Source organism: Martes martes, assembly GCF_963455335.1.
Source record: "Martes martes genome assembly, chromosome: 2".
Classification (NCBI taxonomy): domain Eukaryota; kingdom Metazoa; phylum Chordata; class Mammalia; order Carnivora; family Mustelidae; genus Martes; species Martes martes.
In genome coordinates, this window is record NC_137889.1 from 183,720,054 (window position 1) to 183,746,130 (window position 26,077).

The window sequence follows — 26,077 nt, forward strand, 5'->3', positions numbered from 1 at the left end:
AGAGAGGTCAGCGGGAGAAAGAGACTCCCCATGGAGCTGGGAACCTGATGTGGGACTCGATCCCGGGACTCCAGGATCATGACCTGAGCCGAAGGCAGTTGCTTAACCAACTGAGCCACCCAGGCGCCCTCTCTCTTTGTTCTTATGTGTTTGTGTCTGTTTTCTTTATTCCCTTTACTCCTGTTTTTATTTTTATTTTTTAAAGCTTTGGCAGTTATCTTTAATTCAAGTATAGAAAAAAATAACATACCATTAGTAAAAATATTTTTTACAGCTGAGCATATTTGATTTGTACTCAGTAAACGTACTGAACAAACGTAACATTCAGCTACTTAATGCTATCTTTATACAGTTTCAAGGATACACCTTGTGATTTATCCATCTTTAACTAGATCTTTAGCTGGACATCTGATTGTATCAACTTCTCTAGTTAAAAATTTATTATGGCTATAAACGAAAGTATAAATTTATGCCAGAGGAATAGTATAGGTATTATCAGTGGAGTTTAGGAAAGGGAGAATGTGATGAGGAAAAATTTGGCAGTTTTTATCTAGTACTGTCCAAGGAGAGCGAGGGAACCTGGGAGATTTGTACATTCTGATCACTAGAATTGGGGATAATCTTTTGAGGAAAAGTTCTACAGTGGCCTTTATAAAATCCTGAAAACTCTATTTGTCTTTCTTTTATGGCATGCTCACTAGATAACCTAATTTTTTTGCTAATTAAGCTTTCCTGATGTTAGAAGGGGAGTCCTGAGCAGTGTAGGCACAGGTATTTCAGTTACTAGAGTAGAACCCTGTACCTAGAATATTACTACTAACAGTTGACATTCATCAACTGTTTCATTCATCAAGTACTTACTATGCATAAGGCACTGCTCCAAGTACTTTATCTATATTAACTTGTTGAATACTCCCATCTTAATAGATAAGGACACTAAGTTAACATTAAGTACCTTGACCAATATCACACAGTATGTGAGGGAGCTACATAAATTGATTTATTAATATAAACTAGTAAATTTGCCTTGTGATATATACTTGATTCTTACTGGAGGTAGTGGGAATCAAAGAGCCTGGTGAATTCCAAGAATATTGGGGAAATGGAGCTTTCGGATCTGTAAGCTAGGAGTACTTCACTCGAGGAACACAGGTATAATAGTGCCAGTCCATAATAGAAAGTCTGCCTGAGTAAACATGTGGCCCCCAAGGAAGTTACTTTCTTAGGTCCTATTAATATTGAATTTACTTAGAACCTGATATTTTGTAAAGTTACTCTGCTTTTAACTTTTTTACTGCTTAAAGATGTTAGAATAAAGTACAAAGACAAAAGTAGTGGTTTGAAAATTATTAAAAAAAAAATACATACCTCAGGTTTATCCAAGAATAGGTGCTTCTGTCTATTTGATCCTTGTTTTATTTCTATTGCCTTTCATTAGTGATTTAAAGGTTTATAGTATATGAAAAGAACTTCGAAAAAGCCGAATTTCTTTGCAAATGGATTCAGTGAAAAAAAGTGATAGATGGGGTGCCTGGGTGGCTCAGTCATTAAGCGTCTGCCTTCGGCTCAGGTTATGATCCCAGGGTCCTGGCTCGGACCCCGCATAAGGCTCCCTGCTTGGCAAATCTGCCCCTCTCTCTCCCTCTGCATGCTGCTCCCCCTGCTATGCGTGCTTGCTCGCACGCACTCTCTGTCAAATAAATAAATAAAATCCTTTAAAAAAAAGTGATAGCTGTATATAAGATACCTGTTCGTGGTAGAGAAATATTACTTAATGCTCTTAATAATCACTTTACCACTCCAGTAGTAGAGATGGAACTCCTTCTGCAGATCCTACTTTAGACAAGGATGATACAGTAGCTTTTTATTGTTCTTGATTAGCAGGACTTTTCTGAGCATAAAATAGTTTACTAGGGGCCCCTGGCTGGCTCAGGTGGTAGAGTATGGGACCCTTGATCTGGGGAGCCCCATGTTGGGTGTAGAGATTATTATTATTTTTTTTAAAGTTTACTAAAAAAAAAAGTTTACTAAGTGCTCTTTTCATTATTAATTAACAGGTTAATATTCTGTCTTTTCCTTTCTGAACCAATAGGTCTTGGCTGTTCAACCATACTTTCTCCAGAAGGATCAGCTCAGTTTGCTGCTCAGATATTTGGATTAAACAACCATTTGGTATGGGCTAAACTGCGAGCAAGTATATTGAACACATGGATTTCCTTGAAGCAGGCTGACAAGAAAATCCGAGAGGGCAATTTGTAAAACAGCATTTTTTTTTTTTTTTTAAAGAAAAACTTTACGTTTCTTGTTTAGTTTCAGAAAAAGATCAAGGTGAAAGTTTTTAAATCAAAGAAAACAATAAAATTTACTAGTGAATAAGTGCTTTTCTAGATTGATGGATCAGTAGACTCTATGGACATATTAATATTTCTTTATAGGAAGTGAAATTACTATAAGGACACTTTTAAAATCTCTTAGCTACTGTATGGTCACAAGTAGATAACAAATACATTTCTTAAATGCTAATAATGTCCTATTATAGAGCTCTAAACTACTATTTGACCATCTGTATCTCAACCCGTAAGTTTTAAAAAGTTAAAATGTTTGTATCTTAGAGCGATAAGAGCAATATAGTCCTCTTTTACATTACGATCTTTACAAAATCCTAAGGGTGTGGTGTTTTATTTGCAGTCAGTATCTCAAAATAGATGTGTATTTATCCCCACCTATAGACCAAGATGCTGTTTTGTTCTGCTTTTATTTGTTTGTTTAGAGTTGAAATGGGTGTTGGGGGTAGGGAAGATACATGAAATAAGATGAAGGGATACTGTGGAAACCATAGATAGGGGCCTTTTCCGAGAGCTTCTCTGATGGATGTCAGGGCAATTTCCCATGGAGAAAAAAAAAGATAGTCATCTTTGTCATTCCAGATGAAAGACTTGGTAAATCTTACTTAGCTATAATGGGTGCCTCTGTGGATCATAAAATTCTTGTAATTCTGATAATACATGTTTTAGCCAAACTAACAGTCCTCAGCCTACCACAGTTTTCCAAAATTGGAATCTCCTAGTTGATAACCATACTAGTTTCTTACAACAGCGTAAGTGTGGGTGGGGTACCCAGTAGGATTCACCTCTAAAGGAGCGATTGTTACCGAGAGGTGTTAATAGTTCATCATCAATCTATAAATCATGTTTGGAAATCACTGTTAGAGTATGCAGACCTCAGGACTTTTTTATAGATCACTAAACTTTAATCTGAATGTCTATGAACCCCTTAAACTACCATGTAGAATTTTATGTATGTGTTCGCTTTTGTGGAAAGGGGGCAATTATGGTCTTTATCCAAGGGATTAAAAATGTTAAGAATCTCTGCTGTAGGGATGCCTGGGTGGTTCAGTTGGTTAAGTGTCTGCCTTCAGCTCAGGCAGTGATCCCAGCGTCCTGGCATTGAGTCCTGTATCAGGCTCTTGCTCAGCAGGGAAACTGCTTCTCCCTCTGCCTGCTGCTCCCCCTGCTTGTGCTCACTCTGTCTCTTTTTCTCTGACAAATAAATAAAATCTTAAAAAAAAAACCAAAACACTGTGATTGTGTGAAAAAAAAAATCTCTGCTGTAGATGAAATCTTGATAAGATCCTTGCCACTGTCTTACACTGTCCACACCTTTTCACCTTCCTCTGAACTGTTAACAAGCTACTATCTCTTATTACTTCTTTTACTTCATCTTGTGGGGCCAGGTATGATTGTCCTAACCATTCCTTTCTTGGACTAGACACCAAGATATTCCAGCCTTAATACTGGTATTTTTCTTATATTATCCTTTCCCTTTAAGTACTGATGTTTCTTCTGTTGAGTCTCTCCATTACTTAGAAGTAATCGTTGGAGTAACTCCTTCAGCTAAAACTAGCATTACTGACTCCTAGGTCTGTGTTTGTAGACTTATAGTTTGAACTGTACATTTCTGTTTGAATGCTCCAAACTTACTTCATCTGCCATCCAGCCTGTTAACTGGCTATATACTCTGTCGCAAACCAGAAGTGTTATTTCATCCTTAATGTTTCTCTCTGACATCTCACATCTCACTTATTACAGAGTTCTGAATTTATCTGGTTTACCCATCCTCTGTACAAAAGCCTCAAGTGGGGGTCAAATTCTACATTATTGGACCGATCTAGGTGGTCTGCATTCTCAACATTTTGAAGTTGTCCAGGGACCTACAACATAAACTGTTAATATCTCTTTTGCGACATAGACTGCTTTGGAAATATGAATGCCCTTGACACTCTCCCTAGAGAATTGCACTCAAAATTTACTAACAGATTCCATTAGTTTTTGCATTCCCTTGAAACCTATCCATGGTTTGTAGTTTAAGAATCATTGGTGCAGGGGCGCCTGGGTGGCTCAGTGCGTTAAAGCCTCTGCCTTCGGCTCAGATCTTGATCCCAGGCTCCTGGGATCGAGCCCCGCATCAGGCTCTCTGCTCAGCGGGAAGCCTGCTTCTCTTCCTCTCTCTCTCTCTGCCTATGTGTGATCTCTGTCTGTCAAATAAATAAATAAAATCTTTAAAAAAAAAAAAAAAGAATCATTGGTGCAACCCATCAAGGGAACTTGCTTTCCTCATAATTTTTGGACTATCACTTATCTGTACTTTTAATCTTTTTTTTCTTTTTCCTTAATTTTTAGTTTTTATAAATTCTAATTAGTTCACATACAATGCACTATTGGTTTTGGGAGCAGAATTCAGTCATTCATTACTTAAATACAACACCCAGTGCACAACATAACAAGTGCCCTCCATAATACCCATCACCCATTTAGCCCATCCCCAACCCAGGTCCTCCATCAACCCTCAGTTTTTTCTCTATCATTAAGAGTGATGGTTTTTCCCTCTTCCCACCCCCTCATATGTTTATCTGTTTTGTTTCTTAAATCTCACATGAGTGAAATCATACGGTATTTGTCTTTCTCTGACTGGTTTTGCTTAGTATGGTACACTCTAGCTCCATGTCACTGCAAATGGCAGGAATTCATCCTTTTGATGACTGAGTAATATTCCATTGTATATACATACCACATCTTTATTCAATGTACTTTTTAGTTCTTAGAGTAAACTATTAGTATCTATTCTGTCATTAAAATCTGTTAGTAGAGCTTCATCTTCACTCTCTCCATGAAACCTTCCCAAATCCCTTTTTCTTTGTTGGATTGGAAGCTGCAAGAGAGGAGAAAATATAATCTTACACTTTATTTCCTTACATTGCCTTTTGCTTTGGTGTGCTGTGCCTAGCAATCTGCTAGACATGGGAGAATTGTAGAAATTACTGCTTCATTCTCTTACATTAGTTCACAAGAATACTAAAAATAGATGATTTTAACATCTTTTAAACTTTGGTTTTGTGGCCTCTGATAGTCATTGGCTGCAATTTTAGCTCTTCTGTCTCTACCTGCAAAAATTCCACCTGCTTTGGTGTAGTACATGAGAAATTTCAAAACACATTTAGACTAGTAGATAGGACTGACCATTTCAATGGTCATTATCAATTTCATTATTAGTTTTTTAGAGTATGTATATCCTCAGTAGGGTAGTTTCATTAATACCAGAGAAAATACTTGTTTCAAAGTATTTTAACTGTTAGATTAATTTATGCAAACCTACCTGGTTTGCCGTCTTTGGGTGATTATACTTTCTTTGGGCTTGTAGGTGAACATAAAAAGGAAGAAACATTTGTCCCAGGTAATACAGTACTATACTTTGTATCATAAAGGCATGCTTACAATTGCTGTTGCTTTAAAGTCTTCTGAAATGTAAACACTGTAGCCAAATAAAAGACAAAGATAAGTTGTGTGAACCTTTATTCACTCATCTATTCATGAAATATCATGGTTTGCCTGGTTATTCTAGGCCCTAGGAAAGCAGCCTGAACAGAAACAAGGCCCCCACTGTCACAAAAATCTTATTGGGGCTAACAAACCATAAAAGATATCTTAAAAGTATAAAAGATGTCATAAAAGTATAAGTGCATATGGAGAATAACCAACATGATAGGACAGTGCTGGGGATGAGGAAGGTTTTTGCAAAGAATAGAGCAATGATGTAAAAGCAAGCTATGCAAAAATGTGGTGAAGTATGCAGACTGGGTGCGGGAAGGAAAACAGCTCTGCCTTTTTGAGGAGGTTCTCAAACATGCCACTATTGCTGGAGCTCTGGTGAGCAAAGGTAAGAATGGAAGATGATGTAAGTAAAGGCTAGATCACTTAGGACCTACAGGCCACACTGAAGCATGAAAGAAAAACCACTGGGAAGTTTGAGTAGGGGCATGACATGACCTATTTAACATGTTTTTAAAGTTCTCTGGCTATTGTGTGGACAAGTAAGGAGATTGGTTAAGGATCTATTACAAGTCCAGGTAGAGGATGATGTGACCTTCAGTAAATTACTTTTCTTTTTTATGCCTCTACTTCCAAGTATAAAATGAGACTAATAATACTCCCTCCCTCATACTGTTATGAGAATTAAATGAGTCCACATATGTAAAGTATATCCTGACACATGAATACATTATGTAATACCCCGTTTGGTAAACTGTAGAAGATGGTATGAGTGGAACTGATTTGCCATGAAAATCACCTTGAATTTAATATTCCCTTCAGTTGATTTCATTTCTAAACAGGAAAAAAGGACAGAAAATCAGCATAATATGACTTATCCACACATCTCCAGCCCAGCAGTTCTTGGGAAGCCAGAGTGAAATTTTTTTTTTTAATTTTATTTATTTGACAGAGAGAGAGCACAAGCAGGTGGAATAGCAGGCAGAGGGAGAGGAAGAAGCAGGCTGGCTTCCTGATGAGTAAAGAGCCTGACACGGGCTTAATCCCAGGACCCTGGGATCATGACCTGAGCTGAAGGCAGTTGCTCAACCAACTGAGGCACCCAGGCATCCCAGGAGTGAAAATATTTAATGGTGCTTTTTGTACCATCCCCATGACCTCAAAATACTTGGCATGGAGTTGTTCACTTAGCACTGTGGTACAGTGAAAATAGCAGTAGAATGGAAATGAAAAGATCTCATTGGGCACATTACTGTGAGCTTCATTTGTAAGGTACAACTAAATATGTTTTCTGCCTGCTTCACAGAGTGGATAAAATGACAAGATACTGTACACAGAAGCTTCTCAGAAATCAAAAGTGGCTAAATTGATGGTGCAAAAAAGTAAGGATTTGAGTACCAGTTAACGTGCAAGATCCTGGGGATATAGCAATGAACAAGACCCAATTTCTGCCCTCAATGAATTTTGGAGTCTTTCAGGGGCAGACAATTTCAAAACACTACATTGTCTTAATATGGAGTAAATGGTCAGGGATTCTGAGTACACAAAGAAGGGAGGAATTTAAAGAACAAATATATGTTGTAAATGAATGTACTCTTTGTATACAGAGTTGTCTTATTTTTTTAATCGTATCCCTAGCAACCAATATATGCCAGATGCCAACACATACGAAGTATTTAGTAAATATTTGTTGAGTGAATAAATGTGCAAATTCCCATAGGTATAGCAACAAGGAACCACACATAACTAAATGTCAAAGGAGTATTACATGCAAGGGGACTAGGAAGTGAGTAACAGAAGACCTATGTGGGTTGGGGAGATAGAAAGTAGAGGCCAGGGGCACTGGGGTGGCTCAACGGGTTAAAGCCTCTGCCTTCGGCTCAGGTCATGATCCCAGGGTTCTGGATCGAGCTCTGCGTCGGGCTCTCTGCTCAGCCGGGAGCCCGCTTCCTCCTCTCTCTCTGCCTGTCTCTCTGCCTATTTGTGATCTCTGTCTGTCAAATAAATAAATAAAAATCTTTCTTTAAAAAAAAAAACAAAAAACAACAGTAGAGGCCAAACCACAAAGGGTGTTACATGATAGGCTTTTAGATATCTTGAGGGTAGAAGAATGGCATCAGATAATTTGTTTTAAAGATTTTATTTATGTATTTGAGAGAGATATATAAAGCACAAGTAGGCAGAGCAGCAGGAAAAGGGAGAGGGAGCAGCAGACTCTTCACTAAGCAGGGAGCCGGATGTGGGATTCAATCCCAGGACCCTGGGATCATAACCTGAGCCTAAGGCAACCGCTTAACCAACTGAGCCACCCAGGCGCCCCAGATAAATTCTTTAAAAGACCACTCAGGAAGACTCGTCTCAAAAATGGCAGATTTAAAAAGGGGGGGGGGCAGATAAAATCCATATACTTATATCCTGTTTGCAACAAAACCTGATGAAAATGACATAAGCAATACAACCACAGGAGTCCATAACAGAATTCTGAGGAATTTTTGGAAGCTACATAGAGTATGGGATCAAGCCTGAAGCAGAAACTAAAACTGAATTCTTTTATAAAGTCAGTCTTCTGAGAACAGAATCACCACTAAGGTTGTGGTTTTTAACCTCGGGTGGGGTGGGGCTGTTGCATAAAAACACCTTTGAAGAATCCAGTGAAAACTATAGAACTGTTCCTCAGAAAAAATTACACATTTTGAGTATATCAGATGTCATCTGAACTCCCTTGCCCTCCTGAGATCTAGGCATAATTAGCTTAAAATCTGTGACAGTTCCACAATGAAAGTTCACAACTCTTTCCATGATTCTTACTAATTCACAGAGATTATATTCTCCTGAGATAGAGTTCATTAGACCAGCAGTGCTGTCTTTACATTATACTATATTGATCAGACATGAAATGTACCAGGCACCACTGGACACAACTAGGAGCTGGACATACCTTCTACCCTGAAGGAACTCAGATTAGGGAAGAAATAAGCAAAAACTCCTGTTAAAAAGTTGAGTACCAACTATGTGCCAGGCAGTGTGCTAGATCCTAAAGATACTGTGGTAAAGGTAAATGTGGTCCCTGTTCTTATGAAAATGATATCCATATAAAGAGATAGGCTTCAAACGATGAGTGCTCAGAAGTACAGAGCTATATCAGAGAATAATGGGGAATGTTGCCTAGTTTGCAAGATCAAAGAAGTACTTTTTAAAATCTGGAAGCAGGTACAGAAATACTGAAGGATAAAAAGAATAGGATGCTGGGAAAGAGAGAGGAAGTGGCAGGAGTTAGTGGATTTTGACAATATTTGGGTCCACAGGGGCATTCAACGAAATGCCCTCTCTTTTCTAAGAGCACTCAACAGATACTCGGTTTCGACACTCAAATACATCTTGATATTTAAGCTCTTACAAAAACCCTAAAACTCCTATGTCTTTGTGTTGAGTGCCAGTACATGCTAGGATGCATGAAATCTATGTTATCCCCAGAACAATAATATTATTTTCCCTATTTTACAGTCGGGAAAACTGGGACTCTGATAAATAACTTGCTCACAAGAGTCGCAGCGCCAGGCACTGAGCCTTGGCATTCTCATCCCTTACACATCATCCTTTGGCCTTACTGCCGACTGTTCCTGAACTGGAGCTCACAGCGCAGTCAAGGAGGTTTCATCAAACGTGCTTTGCACTTGTTGGTTCTTTTTTTCCTTCTGTGCCTTTCCTCATATTCGCTTCTTTGCTAGAATTTTATTCAGACCCTACCCCCAGGTTTTCCTAAATCGCCTTTAAAGATCCTTTTCAAATACAATTCCTCTATGAAGTATTCCCCAGCAGCAAAGAGAAGCCGTTTCTCTCCCCACTCTCCTACAAAGGACTCCCTAAGGTTCCTAGTTAGTACTTTACCACCCTATAGGCCTCTTATTCTCTTCCCTAGATCGTCATTCAGCTGCGTCTGGCCTCGTGGGACACGGGTGCTGCCTCGCCAGCAGCTGTAGCCCCAGAAACGAAGGCTGCTTTGAGCCAAAACTGTCTGGTGAACCCCCTCTCAACCCCTCCCGGGGTCCGACACCTCGTTCCTTCATACCAGCTTCAGGTAAGGTGTTTCAATTCTTTCTATCCACGCAAATTTCTAGCGAAGACGGCTAAGATTACGATCTCCAACACTGACTCAGGGAATACCGACGCTTCCGAATCCAAGACGCTTAGCAACCACCGGCTTCCTCCTCCGCTTGGCCCCCTCCGAGATCCTCTTCCGGGGCAGAGGTCGCCCCGCCCCGCCCCTCCCCGCGTTTCTCCAAGATGGCGAGCGGCGGCGGCGGGGGGGTGTCGGTATCTGCGCTCTGGAGTGAAGTAAACCGCTATGGCCAAAACGGGGACTTCACGCGCGCTCTTAAGACGGTCAACAAGAGTAAGTGCTGGGGCGGGCTCAGACCGCAGGGAGGATGCGGCTTCCTTCCGGCGCGCGCGACCACCTCCGAGTAGACGCGGGGATCGGAGATCCTGCCGGCGGCTGCGCGGGGGTCCGAACACCTGGCGGGCGCGGGTTGCGGCCCCTCTGATCCACCTCATCAACCCTGGGCACAGGGTTGCTGAGAGCCACGTGTACTTCCCTCTTTACCCACCGCGGAGTAGCGAGGGTGGAATTTAAAGAGACCGCAACTCCCTGCGCCTCTTTGAAACTGTTTTCTTACTCGACTCCTCCGTTTTTACTCCTTAATTCGCAAATATGTCACATCACCACCTTTTCTCCATCCTTTTAGAAGAGTGATCAAGACAGTATTGTTGAGGGAGCTTTTTCTCTAGGGCCGCATCGCAGGGAGGAATCTGCTAGGGACACGTAGTTTTGAAGCTGGAGCTGGCAAGGTGGGAGCTGTACAGACTGAGGGGGAGAGGGGAGAGGGCTGGATATGGATGTTGGGCCTGTCACCCTCATAGATAAAATCTCTCTCCGGTGTCATTAGATCAGAGGATGTGTGTGTGAAAGAATTAACATTCGAAATAACGTCGGAAGAAAAGTTTGGCCAGCTTTTTTGTTTGTTTTTCCGTTTTGGGTTTTTTGTTTTTTGTTTTTTTGTTTATTTTTGCCCTTTAACTGATAATCTTAAGTCAGCTGCCTTTGGTGTGAGGTTTACTTATTATATTCATGTATCCTTTACTGTGTAATTGCAGTAAGGCCATGCTTTTTAATGCCCTCTGCCATGGTAAATTCTTTACTGAAGATGCAGCCTGTATTTGGTAGATTTGAAAAAGTGATTACAAAGACAGGGTTTGGCTCTTTAAAGCCGTAACATACAAAGTATGTCAGTAGCATACAGGATTGTATAATTTTCAGTATTCTGTTGTTAATGTAAAAAGAAGTGATTGTGCCACAGTGCACTTTCTATGATTTCAGACAGTAAGGAAACTGATTAAGGAACTGATTAGAGTTAATTTGATTCCTAAACTTGTTTTGAATTAGCTTTAGCCTTTGGCTAAACCTGCATCCAGTACTATTCAGTAGCAGGGTAGTAAGTATTTTGCAGAAATTATTTAATCACGGTTTGGTTTTTTTTTCAGTTTGTTGATCAATACATAATTCTCTTAATCGGTGAAAATTTATATGATTCTTACACAGAATTGGGTTTCTAACATTGTCCAGGGGCAAGGAGGGTGATTGGGGTCATTTTGACACTAAACAGCTGTTTAGCTTTGAAACTTTGCTACCTGAATCTTTCCTTGTCCTCTTGGTCTGTCGTCTTATGTGAAAAGGAAAGTTTTGAAAGGTTTTTGGAAGTACTGCCAGCAAAATAAGTGGCATTCGTATACTTTACAACTTAAAAGATTTTTACTAAAGTATTCTCATTTAATCTTCTTAATAAACTTTCATACTCGTTTTGTAGATCAGAAAACTAACATTTGGCAGTGAAATGATTTGCCCGTGAAATGATTTGCCCATGACCTAAAGACACTAACGACAAGCTTGTATTCAAACCTGAGTCATTTTTGCTTCCAAATTCTACATGAACTTTTTTCTTTCTTGGTGAACTTACTTTTTTTCGATTGGTGAAATGTATAGGATGTAGCATGTGTCCTAAGGTGAAAAAGCTGGAGAAAAATAGGTTCTTAGTTCTTTATGTCATTATTTAAAATTTTCTTTTTGCTACATGCATCTTGGGAATCTATGTCATTGGAAATCTTACTAAATTATAACTGCCCTTTTGCCACTTCCTAAGTTAAAAATGAAGATCGGTCATTTTTTTTAATGTTTCAACTCATTGTTGTTGCTGCTATACAATTGGAAATGTAGCTTCTTGAGGCAGAGGGTGGGAAAATTTAGTAAAAATGTGAGAAGGGAATGGATTTTAAAGTTGTTTTCCTAAAATTGTTCTCTAGTACTGCAGATCAACAAGGATGATGTAACTGCCCTACACTGTAAAGTGGTATGCCTTATCCAAAATGGAAGTTTCAAGGAAGCCTTGAATGTCATCAATACTCACACTAAAGTGTTAGCCAAGTAAGTGATTCAGTTAGTTGTTTGTGCAGTTATTAGAAATATGGTTACCATAGCTATAACCATTTCCATGTTATTTCTTTTTTCCTCAGTGTTCAGTGATTTTTGACCTTCCTTCCTTTTTTGCTTGGCAATAGTATTTCTGAAACTGGAAGGAGCAGTAGTATCTTCTTTTCTGCTTTAGGGAGCCTTTTTCTTTACCTTTGTCTTCCCTTTGAACCACTAAGAAGCAGGTAAACTGCTGAAGGATATGGGTCAGAAATGTAATGAATTTTTGAAGGATATAAGGAGAACAGTTCAGAAGTTTAATTAAAAAAGTCAAAGAGGGTGGAACATGTAGGGTAGGGATGTGTAAGTAGAGGCCTTTAGAATGGTATGACAGTATATAAGTGTGTGTATATATATGTTACACACACACACATTTATCAATATATAAGTCAGGTAAGTAGAGGCCTTTAGAATGGTATGGCAGTATATAAGTGTGTATATACACACACACACACGTGCATTTATCAGTATATAAGTCAGGTATAGCCTGACCTTTGTGCTTACCTCCTTTGAGAATTATTGAGGTGAGTATGATTTTAGGTCAAGATCGTTTGGTGTCAGAATTCTTTAGCAGTTTTTAGAATATCTCGGATTTGCTGTTGTTAATCTTTTTCATTTATTTAATTTATCATTTCATGAAATGTGAATTTATATTCTAAATTTTTACTGTAATTTGATTTTTATTTACAGTTATGCCTAATTCCCCAAAAGAAATATGTATAAAAATAACGTTTTGGGGGGCACCTGGGTGGCTCAGTGGGTTAAAGCCTCTGCCTTCAGCTTAGGTCATGATCCCAGGGTCCTGGGATTGAGCCCCGCATCAGGCTCTCTGCTCGCTGGGGTGCCTGCTTCCCTTCCCCTCTCTGCCTACTTGTGATCTGTTTCTGTCAAATAAATAAATAAAATCTTGGGCACCTGGGTGGTTCAGTGGGTTGGGCCTCTGCCTTCCACTCGGGTCATGATCCCAGGGTCCTAGGATCGAGTCCCACATCGGGCTCTCTGCTCAGCAGGGAGCCTGCTTCTCCCTCTCTCTCTGCCTGCCTCTCTGCCTACTTGTGATCTCTCTCTGTCCAGTGAATAAATAAAATCTTTGGAAAAAAATAGATAAAATCTTCAAAAAAAATAAAGTTTTGGCAGCATATTTACTCTTTAATGAAATACTGGGTTATAAAGTTGACACTTGAGCATCTCAGGGGCTGGGGTACTAACCCTCTGCACAGTTGAAAATCTTTGTATGACTTTAGACTCCTCAAAAACTGTACTGATAGCCTACTATTGACTGGAGGCCTAACAGATGACATAAATAGTTGATTAACATGTATTTTTATGTTAAATGTATTATATACTATATTTTCAGGTTAAAGTAAGCTAGAGGAAAGAAAATGATATTAAAATCATAAGAGAAAATATATCTAAGGTGTTGTACTATATTTATTGGAAAAAATCCACAAATCAGTGGACTCAGGCAGTTCAAAACCATATTCAAATGGCAACAACTATATAGTATACTTTTCGTATAAGAAAAGGAGGATATAAGAATTTATATGTATATTTTCCTCTACTTGCAGAAACAAACACTACGTAGAGAAACAGTGAATAAAAGTCACTTGTAGGAGTGTCTGGGTGGCTCAGTTTTTAAGCAACTGCCTTCAGCTCAGGTCATGTTCCCAGATCCTGGGATTGAGCACCACATCCAGGAGCCTGCTTCTCGCTCTCCCTGCTACTCCCTCGCTTGTGCTCTCTCCCCCTCTGTCAAATAAATGAATAAAATCTTTAAAAATAAGCAAATAGGGGAGCCTGGGTGGCTCAGTCATTAAACGTCTGCCTTCGGCTCAGGTCATGATTCCAGAGTTCTGGGATCGAGCCCCGTATCGGGCTCCCTGCTTGGCGGGAAGCCTGCTTCTCCCTCTCCCACTTCCCCTACTTGTGTTCCCTCTCTTGCTGTGTCTTTCTCTGTCAAATAAATAAATAAAATATTTTAAAAATTAAAAAATAAAAATAAATAAGTGAAACTCCAAAATGAGTTTCAAGTGTCACATTAATGTAGATGAGTTGTCAGTGTAGATAGGCAATGTTTTTATTGTTGTGTTGTTTATCACAACACAAATTGTTGTTGTTTGGTTACGAGTACTATGTTCTTTTAAGATTTTAGTTACCTTTTCTTTGCTATTCATTTGCTTTTTGAACACATTTATATGGTTTATTTGATTAGTAGAGCTAAGACACTTCTGTAATAACTCATTTAGAATAGTGTTCAGGGGCACCTGGGTGGCTCAGTTGGTGGAGCATGTGACGCTTGATCTCAGGGTTGTGAGTTAGAGTCCCATGTTGGGTGTGAAGATTACTGAAAAAAAAATCTTGAAAAAAATAAAGTAGTGTTCAGATTGTTTTTAGTTACTTAGTTGATTTCATGATTTCATTCTTAAATGTTTGTTTCAAAGGTCCGTTAATTCAAAGACTGTCCATGAAAGCCAGAGAGGCAAGGGAAATGGATATAATGTTTTCTGCCACTTGGGAACTGATTTTCAGGCATGTTACTAAACTTTGTTGGTTTCCTCATCTATTGTTTGTTTGTTTGTTTGTTTTTGAGATTTTCTTTATTTACTTGACAGAGAGAGCATAAGCAGGGCGAGCAGCAGAAAGAGAGGGAGAAATAGGCTCCCCGCTAGGCAGGGAGTCCGATATGAGGCTGAATCCCAGGACCCTGGGATCATGATCTGAGCCGAAGGCAGACGCCTGACTGAGCCACCCAGGTGCCCCTTCCTCATCTATTGTTAATGGAGATTAAATGACTTACTATAGATCAGGTGCTTACAGCAGTGTGTGGCATATAGTGGATGCTCTGCAGTGTTAGCTAATGATCAGATACTGTTTTTTCGTTTTGTTTTGTTTTTCTTTTTCAGTAACTCTCTTTCCTTTGAGAAGGCATATTGTGAGTACAGGCTGAACAGAATTGAGAATGCCTTGAAGACAATAGAGAGTGCCAATCAGCAGACAGACAAATTAAAGGAGCTTTATGGACAAGTGGTAATTACTGCTTTAAAGTACATGTTGACAATCATCCTGAGTGGGCATGACTGTACCTGTAGTGAGGAGCAGGGATGAGGAACCTCAGCTCATCCTGATGCTCCACAAAACTTGCCACCAAACCAATTCTTGAGGTTTGAACATATTCTCTCCTCTTGATCTTCATGCAAACAGTTGCATATATAATAATTTGTGAATAAATTATTTCTCCAGGGTAATTACAAAATTAGAATTAAAAATATCCTATGAAACTTTGACTTTTTTAGTTGGAAAGATGAAGGCCAGGGATATACTAATACAGTTTTGAAAATGTATTTCTTTCTAGCTTTAAACACATTTTGTTTTAAGGTTAAAATAAAGTAAATCATGATAGATAAGAATTTGGATGAATTTAACTAGTTCATGAATTCCTCAAAACTGTCTTATTCTGAAAGGGCTTGAGACACTTCATTAAGCTTAATGTAAAAAAAGAGCTATTAATGATGAGAGGACAGAAATGTTTTAGAAGTAATTAAACCCTCTTAAAGATTTTTAAAATGTCAGGGCAAATGATGTAATATATGTATTGTCCCCAAGAGATAGTAAGAGTTAAATAATACATACAGGTTGGAGAAAGATTTGGACAAATTCATGGATTGTAGGTTTATAAAGAACTTTTAAGGTAAGCTGGGCAAATTTAGGGTAAATGCCAACATTCTGAGTTCGATGAAGGGCATGAGTCTTGGTCATTTATAGTTGACTTAATTTACCCAGAGTGGCAGTTGTTACTGTCCTTTGAGAACAACTTGAATGAAATAAGCAAGAATTATATTTTGTGTACTTGGTATTAACCCTATCCTAGCTTTTCCCTATCTGGGAAAAGGAAATGAAGATTAAATACAGTGAACTCCTAAGAAATATTAAGTCCTTTTTGTTAACATCTAATTTTGTTCCTGTTCATTGGGACTTAATAATCGTTTTGTGGGTGGGAAAATTTTTTCATTGTTAGTCAGATTTAGGTAGCAGGGTGACTTCTTTGGACAGGTTTTCTTTCACAACCCACTTAGGCACTTTCCTAACTTCAGGAAGGAGGTAATACAATGACTTCTATTTGAATCATGGCTGTAAATCTATAGTATAGTAGAGATTCATTCATTCCAAGTTTTTGGAAGAGTTAGTAGCACCCAGAACTAATTGAAAAATTGTAAGGGAAAAACTGTTGACTGCCTGTATCATGCTGAATAAGCTTTCCTACTTAGTGATTCAAAAAAGGGTTTATATGATGTTTGAGGCATAATACTACATTTGTCTTCCCCTCTGATCTTTTACTTGGTATTTGTCCCCATAGTTATACCGGTTAGAACGCTATGATGAATGCTTAGCGGTGTATAGAGATCTCGTCCGAAACTCCCAAGATGATTATGATGAAGAGAGAAAAACAAACCTTTCAGCAGTAGTTGCAGCTCAAAGCAATTGGGAAAAAGTGGTTCCAGTGAGTATCCCCGTGTACCCACACAGCTATGAAATTAGATTCCTGTCTAGTGTTTGACTGGTATTTTGCTCCCTGACAGGAGAACTTGGGCCTCCAAGAAGGCACACACGAACTATGCTACAATGCTGCATGTGCTCTGATAGGACAAGGCCAGCTGAGCCAAGCAATGAAAATCCTGCAAAAAGCTGAAGGTTGGAAGTTTATTAAAATTATGTGTAATTGTAATGTGCGTATAACTTAAAACATTATTTCCAAAAATTGAATTTGATTTTTGTGAGATTTATAATTGGAAACTATATAATTGGAAATTATATGATGCAGTGGGAATTTCTCAAAGTTCATCTAGCCTTTCTCTTGGCATTTTTTTAGCATATCTCCCTTAATTGTGTCTAATCCCTAAGCCAGAGTACTTGTCCATTTTCATCCATACCAGACCTTATTTTTGAGGTTTTTTAATAAGTTACTGTAAGTATTAAATGTAAATGGAGTTAATGTCAAGCATTTATAATAGTACCTAGCATATATAATATAAGCATCTTACAAGTATTGGTTATCGTTATTAAGCTGGCATTCAGGTACGGTGATAATCAGTATGCCTATGTGTGTATACTGCATTTATATTGGTAACACCATTCAAGCACAGTTTAACTCCCCTTAGTATGTTTTCGCATACAACATTTACATGCTTTGAAGCTTTTAGTTAAGAAAAAAAAAATAGTCTTATTAGCTAATGTTTGGTTTCAACTCCAGAAACATGTAGACTTTTCTTTTGCATACATATTTCCCTGGAAGTTATAAAAGTGATGTAGGGACAGCAGTGACAGTGGGGGCGATAAAAGGTGAAGAAGGGTCAACTTTAAATGTTGAAGGTTAAAATAAAAGCAGAATTTGGAGCATCATGAGAAGAAAAGTATGCTTGAGAATTATAATTTCTTGATTATACCCAGTATTGACAGTGGTGTGGGAAAAAGACATTCTTATACATGGAAGTTTTGAGTGTTAATGTAGTACTGACTTTGCAGTGGGGAATTTGGTGATATGTGGAAGATCTTAAAATTTGCATACCCTTTGATCCAAGGATTTCATTTGAAGGAATAATTAGATTAATTAATAATTAACAATAATTAGGTAAATGAAATTTATTGTAAGGAAATAGATAAATTCATATATGTATTTGTATGAATGCTAATTGAAGGGATGGTCATGAGAAAAAGATTAGAAACATCATGAGTTTTTGTCCCATAAGAGGACTGGCTTAAGTTTTACTGTGACCACAGAATAGACTATTGTGCAGTTACTTAAAATAAGAATGTAGATCTAGGGGTACCTGGGTGGCTCAGTCCGTTAAGGGTCCTACTCTGGTTTTTGGTTCAGATCATGATCTCATGGGTCCTGGGATCTAGCTCCACATCAGGCTCCATGCCCAGCGGGGAGTTTGCTTCTCCCCTCACTCCCTCCATCCCTCCCTCTCCCCCTCTCTAAAATCAGTCACTCTTAAAAAAAAAAAAAGCCTTGATTTAAAAAAAATAATAATGTAGATCTTTATTATAAAGATGTCCACAGTATAATAAATGGGGAAGAGAGGTTTCAAAATAGTATATGGAATATCACAATTTCATTTTAAAAGCAGCCGTGCCTTTGCATTTTAAAAATAGTAATGAAAATGCTAATAGTGGTTGTCTCTTGGTGGTGGGATTATTGTCTTTACTACATTTTTATCGTTGATTTTTTTGCGATAAACATTTGTTGCATTTATATTTTTTCAATGCCTTTAAATTTTTTTTAACCTAGAGATTACAAATGAAAGAAAAATGCCAGAGAGCTAGAACAGTCCGGGACTGATAGTATTTATGTAATGTTTATTATTATTTATGTTGATGCTAATAATAAATTACAAATTTGCTTGTTATTAAAATTATCTTGAAATCTTCTGCCCAAGAATTTAATTCTTATTCTTCAGAATGGTTAAAAGAATGGGAGTTACCCTGCAATATTAATTTTAAAATAATTTTTTCCTATAGATCTTTGCCGCCGCTCATTATCAGAAGATTCTGTAAGTATTCCACTGTTATTAAACCCAAATTTTACACTTCTGACTAATATAAATTTATAGGGCGCTTCATTGTAGTATTTATTGACTTGTTGGAATAGGTGGTGATTTATTAAATATAAATCATAGTAAAAAATCCTCTTGATCAATTATTTGATGGGAGTCTTAGGCTGGGAAATTATAATACCAGAATTTTCATATGCCATATACATTTTATTTTAAATTTATATTAATATAAATTCATTCTCTTGTTTTAGATTTTAAGGCTCGGATCTCTGCATATGGGTCCTTTCATAGGAATTCCATGCATGTTTCTTAAATGAACCACAAGTAATCCAACAGTCATGATTTCCAGTTGTCTTAAAGACAGTCATGAAGTAGTTTCATTATAGAGTCGTTACAGTTGTTAGCCTTTTCACCAGTCTTTTATTGTTTTCTGGTGCTCACCTGTTTACACAGTAATTTGCTTTTGAAATCACCTTTATCAAATTCCTAAATTTAAGCAAACTGATTCTAAGGGAAGTTTTCTGAAAATCATATGTTCTCTCTAAGATTGTGTACCTTTTGAATGTTTGGAATACTTGGTAAGTATGGAGATGGATTTGGAGAATTTACAGGGGGAATCAAGTTTCTTTTTCTCCTTAGGATGGGACTGAGGAAGACCCACAGGCAGAACTGGCCATCATTCATGGGCAGATGGCCTATATTCTACAGCTGCAGGGTCGTACAGAGGAAGCGTTGCAACTTTACAATCAGATAATAAAACTAAAGTAAGTAAGTTATTAAAATGAAGTACCTTTTATTGGGGATGAAGCCTCTTTTAAAAGTTTGTTTCTTTTTGACTGTTGCTTATTGTTCACAGGCCAACAGATGTGGGATTGCTAGCTGTGATTGCAAACAACATCATTACTATTAACAAGGTATGGCATATCCATGGCTTTCTTAAACTTATATTTCACATTGAAAACGTATTACCTCCTTCATCCTAGGTTAACTTCTTTTTTCTGTAACACAGTCTGGTTGTAGCAAAATCACAATCACAGCTTAACTTTTATGATGATGATTCTGCAAGCTATATTCAGCTAATAAAATTTTTTTGCAGTTACAGTCTCTGGACAGTCTTACCCTTTTCTCAGTTTATAATAATGTGGAGAATCTGTGTATTGAAAAATAAATTGTTTGGAGTTTTAAACTAAGCATGTGTGTATTTTATGTGTCATTTTCATCTAGTGAGTCTGAGGACAAGTTTTCTATATATAATTTTTTTCTTTCTGGTGGTTTTTATTTTGGGGAAAGGGAGACATGCCCATCCCAAAGCCACATATAAAATATTACAAGTATGAATATAAACGATCCTAAAGAGTACCGTACTAGTAAAATTAACCACCATTTAGAACATTGTTTTAATGGAAGAACATTTCAGAGTTGAAATTGAAGTCAGTAGAAAATAAGTAACATTTGGGGCACCTGGGTAGCTCACTGGGTTAAGCCTCTGCCTTCGGCTTAGGTCATGATCTCAGGGTCCTGGGATCAAGCCCTGCATCAGTGTCTCTGCTCATCAGGGACCCTGCTTTCCCATCTCTCTCTACCTGTCTCGATGCCTGCCTCTCTGCCTGCTTGTGACCTCTCTCTGTCAAATAAATAAATAAATCTTAAAAAAGAAAAGAAAAGTAACATTTGATTTCTTTTGATAAACTGTGATTTTTCAAGTGCTATCTTCTTATATTTTTAGGTGGCTGTACTTGCCTCCAATTTGTAGGAATATAATCTGAGGCTAAAAGGAGTTAAGTAATTTGTATAAGGTCACAGCCTGTTAGAGGTAGAACTTGGATTCAGATTCTAGTGTCTTGACTCCACAAAGTCCTTCATGGTACTTCCCTCCTCCAATAGCAGAAATTCAGACGGCTCCAGAGCTGAGATAATGGCATTGGAGAGAGTAGTAGTTAGAGCATGTTGCAGGCTTTTGGCATGGTTTAGATTTTCAAAAATTGATTCTGGCATTTGAATCTTAGCAGCATTATATACTTGCCTGTGTGTGTGAATTATTTGAAATGCTGTGAGGATGAATTCATTTTACCTGTTATAATTACGGGAAGGAGAGTGTGTGAAACACTAGATATCTTAATCTTGTTGTAAGTATATACCAAACTTTTTTAAAAATAGATTTTTTAAAACTTGATTTGAGAGAGAGTGAGAGAGAGATCACAGAGAGAGAGGGAGAATCAGACTCAATGCTGAGCAGGGAGCCCAATGGGAGGTTCGATCCTGGGACCTTGAGATCTTGACCTGAGCTGAAGGCAGATGCTTAAAGACTGAGCCACCCAGGCACCTCATCTCTATTTTTTTTTTTTTTTAAAGATTTTATTTATTTATTTGACAGACAGAGATCACAAGTAGGCAGAGAGGCAGGCAGAGAGAGAGGAGGAAGCAGGCTCCCCGCTGAGCAGAGAGCCCGATGCGGGGCTCGATCCCAGGACCCCGGGATCATGGCCTGAGCCGAAGGCAGAGGCTCAACCCACTGAGCCACCCAGGCGCCCCTCTATTTTTTTTTTAAGATTTTAAAAAATTTATTTATTTGAGAGAGAGTGAGAGCAAGAGAGATCACAGAGGGAGAGGGATATACCCTCCTAACTTTCTTGAGTCAACAGACTTTTTATTCAAAATAGTGCTGAATTCAATAAATAATGCAAAAGAAATAATGAAAGTCAGTCTCAATCATTACTTCATTTAAAAGTCTCATTCTGATATTGAAAAGAAATTGTGCGTGTTTAAATTTTTTACTTTTAACTACAGTATTGGTGAAAGAAAAGATCTCTGAACTGGCAAATTTGTAGCTGACCCTTGATAAAGAGAGTTACGTTTTGAAGGTTAAACAACAGCATAAGCAAATGAACATACAGAGAAATACTTATGACTTAGGGGAAGAAAGTGAGAAAACAGAAGTTAAGAGGATACATACATGCTAGTTAAAATATTAAGAAAATGTTTTTAAGATTTTATTTATTTATTTGACAGAGATCACAAGTAGGCAGAGAAGCAGGCAGAGAGAGAGGAGGAAGCAGGCTCCCTGCTGAGCAGAGAGCCCGATGTGGGGCTTGATCCCAGGACCCTGGAATCATGACCCGAGCTGAAGGCAGAGGCTTTTAACCCACTGAGCCACCCAGGGGCCCCCAAAATTTTTAAAAGTTTAGATTGAACGGTAATAGAAGGCCTTGAAAATCAGATTTTTCATAAGTGCCATGATAGCAAAGTTTAAAAGAAGTCTGGCAGTGGTATGCATGATGAATTGAAGTATTAAAAGAGTACAGAGGAGAACCAACTAGAAATCTGGTTTCTTAATTGATTTATGTGTGGGGCAGCAGGGTGGCTCAGTCGGTTAACTGTCTGCCTTCAGCTTGGGTCATGGTCTTAGGGTCCTGGAATCTAGTCCTGCGTTGGGCTCCCTGCTCAGCAGGGAGTCTGCTTCTCCCTCTCCCTCTGTCCTTCTTCCCAGCTTGTGCTTTCTCGCTCTCTCTCAAGTAAATAAAATCTTTAAAAAAAATTGATGTATATGAAAGTTTTTTGCTGTACATTAAAATAATTTTACAGTGGTTTGAAGCTTCAAACTCAGTAAGTGGTATTTATTTTAGATTTCTTCTGTGTCTCCTTTTAGTCTTCAAACTAGTAGAAGACCTGGTTTGAAAAACATAGTTTATCACTTATTTGCGAATATACATTTTTTTAAAGATTTTATTTATTTATTTGACACACAGAGAGAGAAATCACAAGTAGGCATAGAGGCAGGCGGGTGTGGGGGAAGCAGGCTCTCTGCAGAGCAGAGAGCAGAGCAGAGAGCCTGATGCAGGGCTCGATCCCAGGACCCTGAGATCATGACCTAAGCCGAAGGCAGAGGCTTTAACCCACTGAGCCACCCAGGCGCCCCGACATTCTGTAATTCTTAACAGGACTTTTTAAAGGCAGATAACACTGTGTGCTGCACATAGAAGAATTTGAGCTTCTTTGAGCTACTGCCTAGGTGAGAAGGGCCTTAAGGAAAGGAAAAACAGTAGCTATGTTCACATTAGCTTTTTTTTTTTTTTTTTTTTTTTGCTAAAAATGGTTTCAAAAGGGGTGTGAATCTATTTCTGAATTTTAATGATTTGCTTACATAATGACTGTTTCAAAGAGGAAAGAATTACTTTCCTCATTTGTCATCTAAATTCTAAAGGGCATAGTTTGTAGATTGCAGCTTTCTTTGTACCTTTGTAGTCCTGATTTCCAGTGTCAGATTTGTTCTGTCCACTTTTCTTCAAGAAGCTCAAAACAAGCAGTTAATAGTGGAAGGATAAATCAAAAGAAAACCAAGAACCCAAGACAGATTTTTTAGGGGTTTAAACAACCTAACCAAGGTAGATGTATTATCTTCCAAGCTCTCTTGTGTATAAAATAACTAAATGGAAGAGGAGTAAAGCCTTGTTAAAAGATTAAAGTCTGAGATTGCTGTTAATGGCAGATGAACTTTTCTTTGTCAGGACCAAAATGTCTTTGACTCCAAGAAGAAGGTGAAATTAACCAATGCAGAAGGAGTAGAGTTTAAGCTTTCTAAGAAACAGCTGCAAGCTATAGAATTTAACAAAGCTTTACTTGCTATGTACACAAACCAGGTAAGTAACAAATCTCTCATTGCTCTAGCTAAACCTTTTGGAGTATGGCATATGAGGCATAATGGATGTAACAGTCCAATCTGTCTATATTTTTTGTCTTACACCAGTGTATGTTTCAGAATGTCATATTTCATAGATTTTGTTAAACAAGTAATTTGCCCAGTTATTTGCAAAGGTCTGTAGCTACCTTTTAAGAGGAAGAGAGCACTTTTCACACTTGTAAGTGAGGTACTGTTCTCATCTTATTTCTGATCTCTCTGAATTAAAGTAGAAATCATCAAAGATGTCAGCTGTGATTATAGGTTTAAGATCTGTCTTTCATTATAGTTTGTGCATAATTATTCAAGTTGCAAATGCTGAGGAGGTCAATTCTAAGTCTAATACGGATTAATTCTAAAGATTTCATATTCTTCCATAGCAGAGATTTTCAGTGGGAGAGTGAGAGGCAGTAACATTTTTATTATGTAGAACTGAGCCAGATTATTCTTGAATACTTCAGCAAGAAATACCTATACATTTTGTTACTTTTAAGCAAAGGCTGATACTTGTATTTTCTTTTTTTAAACAAAACTCTGGAATTTAAGCATCCAAATTAATATTTAGAACTAGTCCTTTCTGGGATACGTGGGTGGCTCAGTGAGTTACACATCCAGCTCTTGATTTTGGCTCAGGTCATAATCTCAGGATTGTGAGACCAAGCCCTTGTTGGGTGTCAGGATCTAAGCTGGGCACGGAACCTGTTTGAGATTCTCTCTTTCTCCTTCTGTCCACCACCCCCACCCAAAGAACTGGTCCTTTCCTAAATCCTTTTGCACTCATAGCTTAAATTCAATAAATGGAAATCTTTTTACAGGAAAAAATTGAGAATAGACACTATAAACCACTTCTTTATCCTAGATAGTTCTTCACTATTGTCTTTCAGCTGAGCTCCCTTCCCTTCCATCCCCATCCCTCCTTTTCTTTTTGGTCACTTAATGTTTAGTTTCATTAACCAGCTTATTTTTTGGCGGGGGGGGAAATGCTGTTTTTTAGGCAGAACAGTGCCGCAAAATATCTGCCAGTTTACAGTCCCAAAGTCCTGAGCATCTCCTGCCTGTATTAATCCAAGCTGCCCAGCTCTGCCGTGAAAAGCAACATGCAAAAGCAATAGAGCTGCTTCAGGTAAAGGAATTATTTGAATTTTTAATGAGGTGTCATGTAGTTGCATCGTTGTTTCATTTTCATTATAATAGCCTCCAAACTTGCAAATGAAGTGGGAAAACTAATAGGTAACATACCACTAGACAAATTCCAGAGTGTCACTGTAGTGAATTCTTGAGCTACAGCTTTGTTTTATGTACATTTTATGTTTTATGTTTTACGAACATTTTATGTACATTTATATACATTTTGGGACACCGGGGTGCCTCAGTTGGTTGAGTGTTGGACTCTTGATCTCAGCTCAGGTCTTGATCTCAGGGTGGTAAGTTCGGGCCCTGTGCTGGGCTCCACGTTGGGCCGGGAGCCTACTTTAAAAAAATTTTTTAAAAACATTTGCATTAGTGGATGTTTACCATAAACCTGAAGAATGGTTTTCATTTGAAGATCAATTTAGCATGAGTTAAAGGTTTGTTTTAGGTTTATGATGCCAGAGTATGCTTAACCTCTTTTTTCCAGTAATGTATTTTCCAATGAGTCCCAGTCCAAAACCTCAAACAATACAGAGATACTAACTTGGTTTTCATCATCCTAAATCAGCTGTTAGATTACATGTTTGAAATTCCTGAGGGTTCAGTATCCTGGAAAGTTGAACAGGGTAAAATTAGAACCATCCTGAAGGGCAAAATTGCCTAGCAGGTATCCTCAGTAAGGAGGCAGCATCTATTTGAGTATCTTATTTAAACAAACAAAACTATGTAGTAATCTTCTTATTTCTCTATTAGTGATTTCCTGGAACTTGGTATTATTACACTTTCAGAGCATAATTTTAAAACAAAATTTTTCAAATTTTGTTTCAAAATTTTTCCAGAATTACAATTTTTACCTGAAACCAGACTTTAATATTTTAAAACTGGATTTTAGGGGCACCCGGGTGGCTCAGTTGGTTGGACCTCAGCCTTTGGCTCATGTCCTGGTCTCAGGGTCCTGGGATCAAGCCCTGCATCGGGCTCTCTGCTGAGTGGGGAGCCTGCTTGCCCCTCTCTCTCTGCCTGCCTCTGCCTACTTGTGATCTCTCTCAGTGTCAAATAAGTAAACAAGATCTTTAAAAAAAAACCCAAAACACTGGATTTTAAGTTCTGTGTAGAAGTGATAATTGAACTATGTGTTGTTAGTTGTGTAAATTGTGTTTTGTTTTTTTTTCTCCAACTAAAAATGTTTTAGGAGTTTTCAGATCAGCATCCAGAAAATGCAGCTGAAATTAAGCTGACCATGGCACAGCTGAAAATTTCCCAAGGTATTAATAATTATTTCATCATGATTAAAGTATTTTAATGGAAACATGGTTGAATTGTTTCTGAAGTAGTTGTGAACTATGTGGTTTTAAAAATTTGGCAAAAA

At 38.1% G+C, this 26,077-nt stretch overlaps 2 protein-coding genes across 4 annotated transcripts in view; both read left to right on the forward strand.

Moving 5' to 3' along the window:
• Window positions 1-5,843, forward strand: part of PAICS (phosphoribosylaminoimidazole carboxylase and phosphoribosylaminoimidazolesuccinocarboxamide synthase) — a gene marked incomplete at its 5' end in the record, with an annotated part of 49,703 nt that extends 43,860 nt beyond the window's left edge. For all 3 annotated transcript variants that reach the window (XM_080797028.1, XM_080797029.1, XM_080797030.1), the window contains one exon: window positions 2,093-5,843. In XM_080797028.1, coding sequence (XP_080653154.1) covers window positions 2,093-2,259 — 167 coding nt within the window. In that variant the 3' untranslated portion in view covers window positions 2,260-5,843. The remainder of the gene's footprint in view (window positions 1-2,092) is intronic.
• Window positions 5,844-10,089: 4,246 nt separating this feature from the next.
• The window catches only part of SRP72 (signal recognition particle 72), a 30,083-nt gene continuing 14,095 nt past the window's right edge, over window positions 10,090-26,077 (forward strand). Inside the window, exons 1-11 of the mRNA XM_080797717.1 lie at window positions 10,090-10,218; window positions 12,183-12,303; window positions 15,252-15,375; window positions 16,703-16,846; window positions 16,926-17,037; window positions 18,868-18,899; window positions 19,542-19,666; window positions 19,759-19,816; window positions 23,408-23,539; window positions 24,572-24,700; window positions 25,901-25,973. Of these exons, the coding sequence (XP_080653843.1) occupies window positions 10,110-10,218; window positions 12,183-12,303; window positions 15,252-15,375; window positions 16,703-16,846; window positions 16,926-17,037; window positions 18,868-18,899; window positions 19,542-19,666; window positions 19,759-19,816; window positions 23,408-23,539; window positions 24,572-24,700; window positions 25,901-25,973 (1,159 nt within the window). The 5' untranslated portion in view covers window positions 10,090-10,109. The remainder of the gene's footprint in view (window positions 10,219-12,182; window positions 12,304-15,251; window positions 15,376-16,702; window positions 16,847-16,925; window positions 17,038-18,867; window positions 18,900-19,541; window positions 19,667-19,758; window positions 19,817-23,407; window positions 23,540-24,571; window positions 24,701-25,900; window positions 25,974-26,077) is intronic.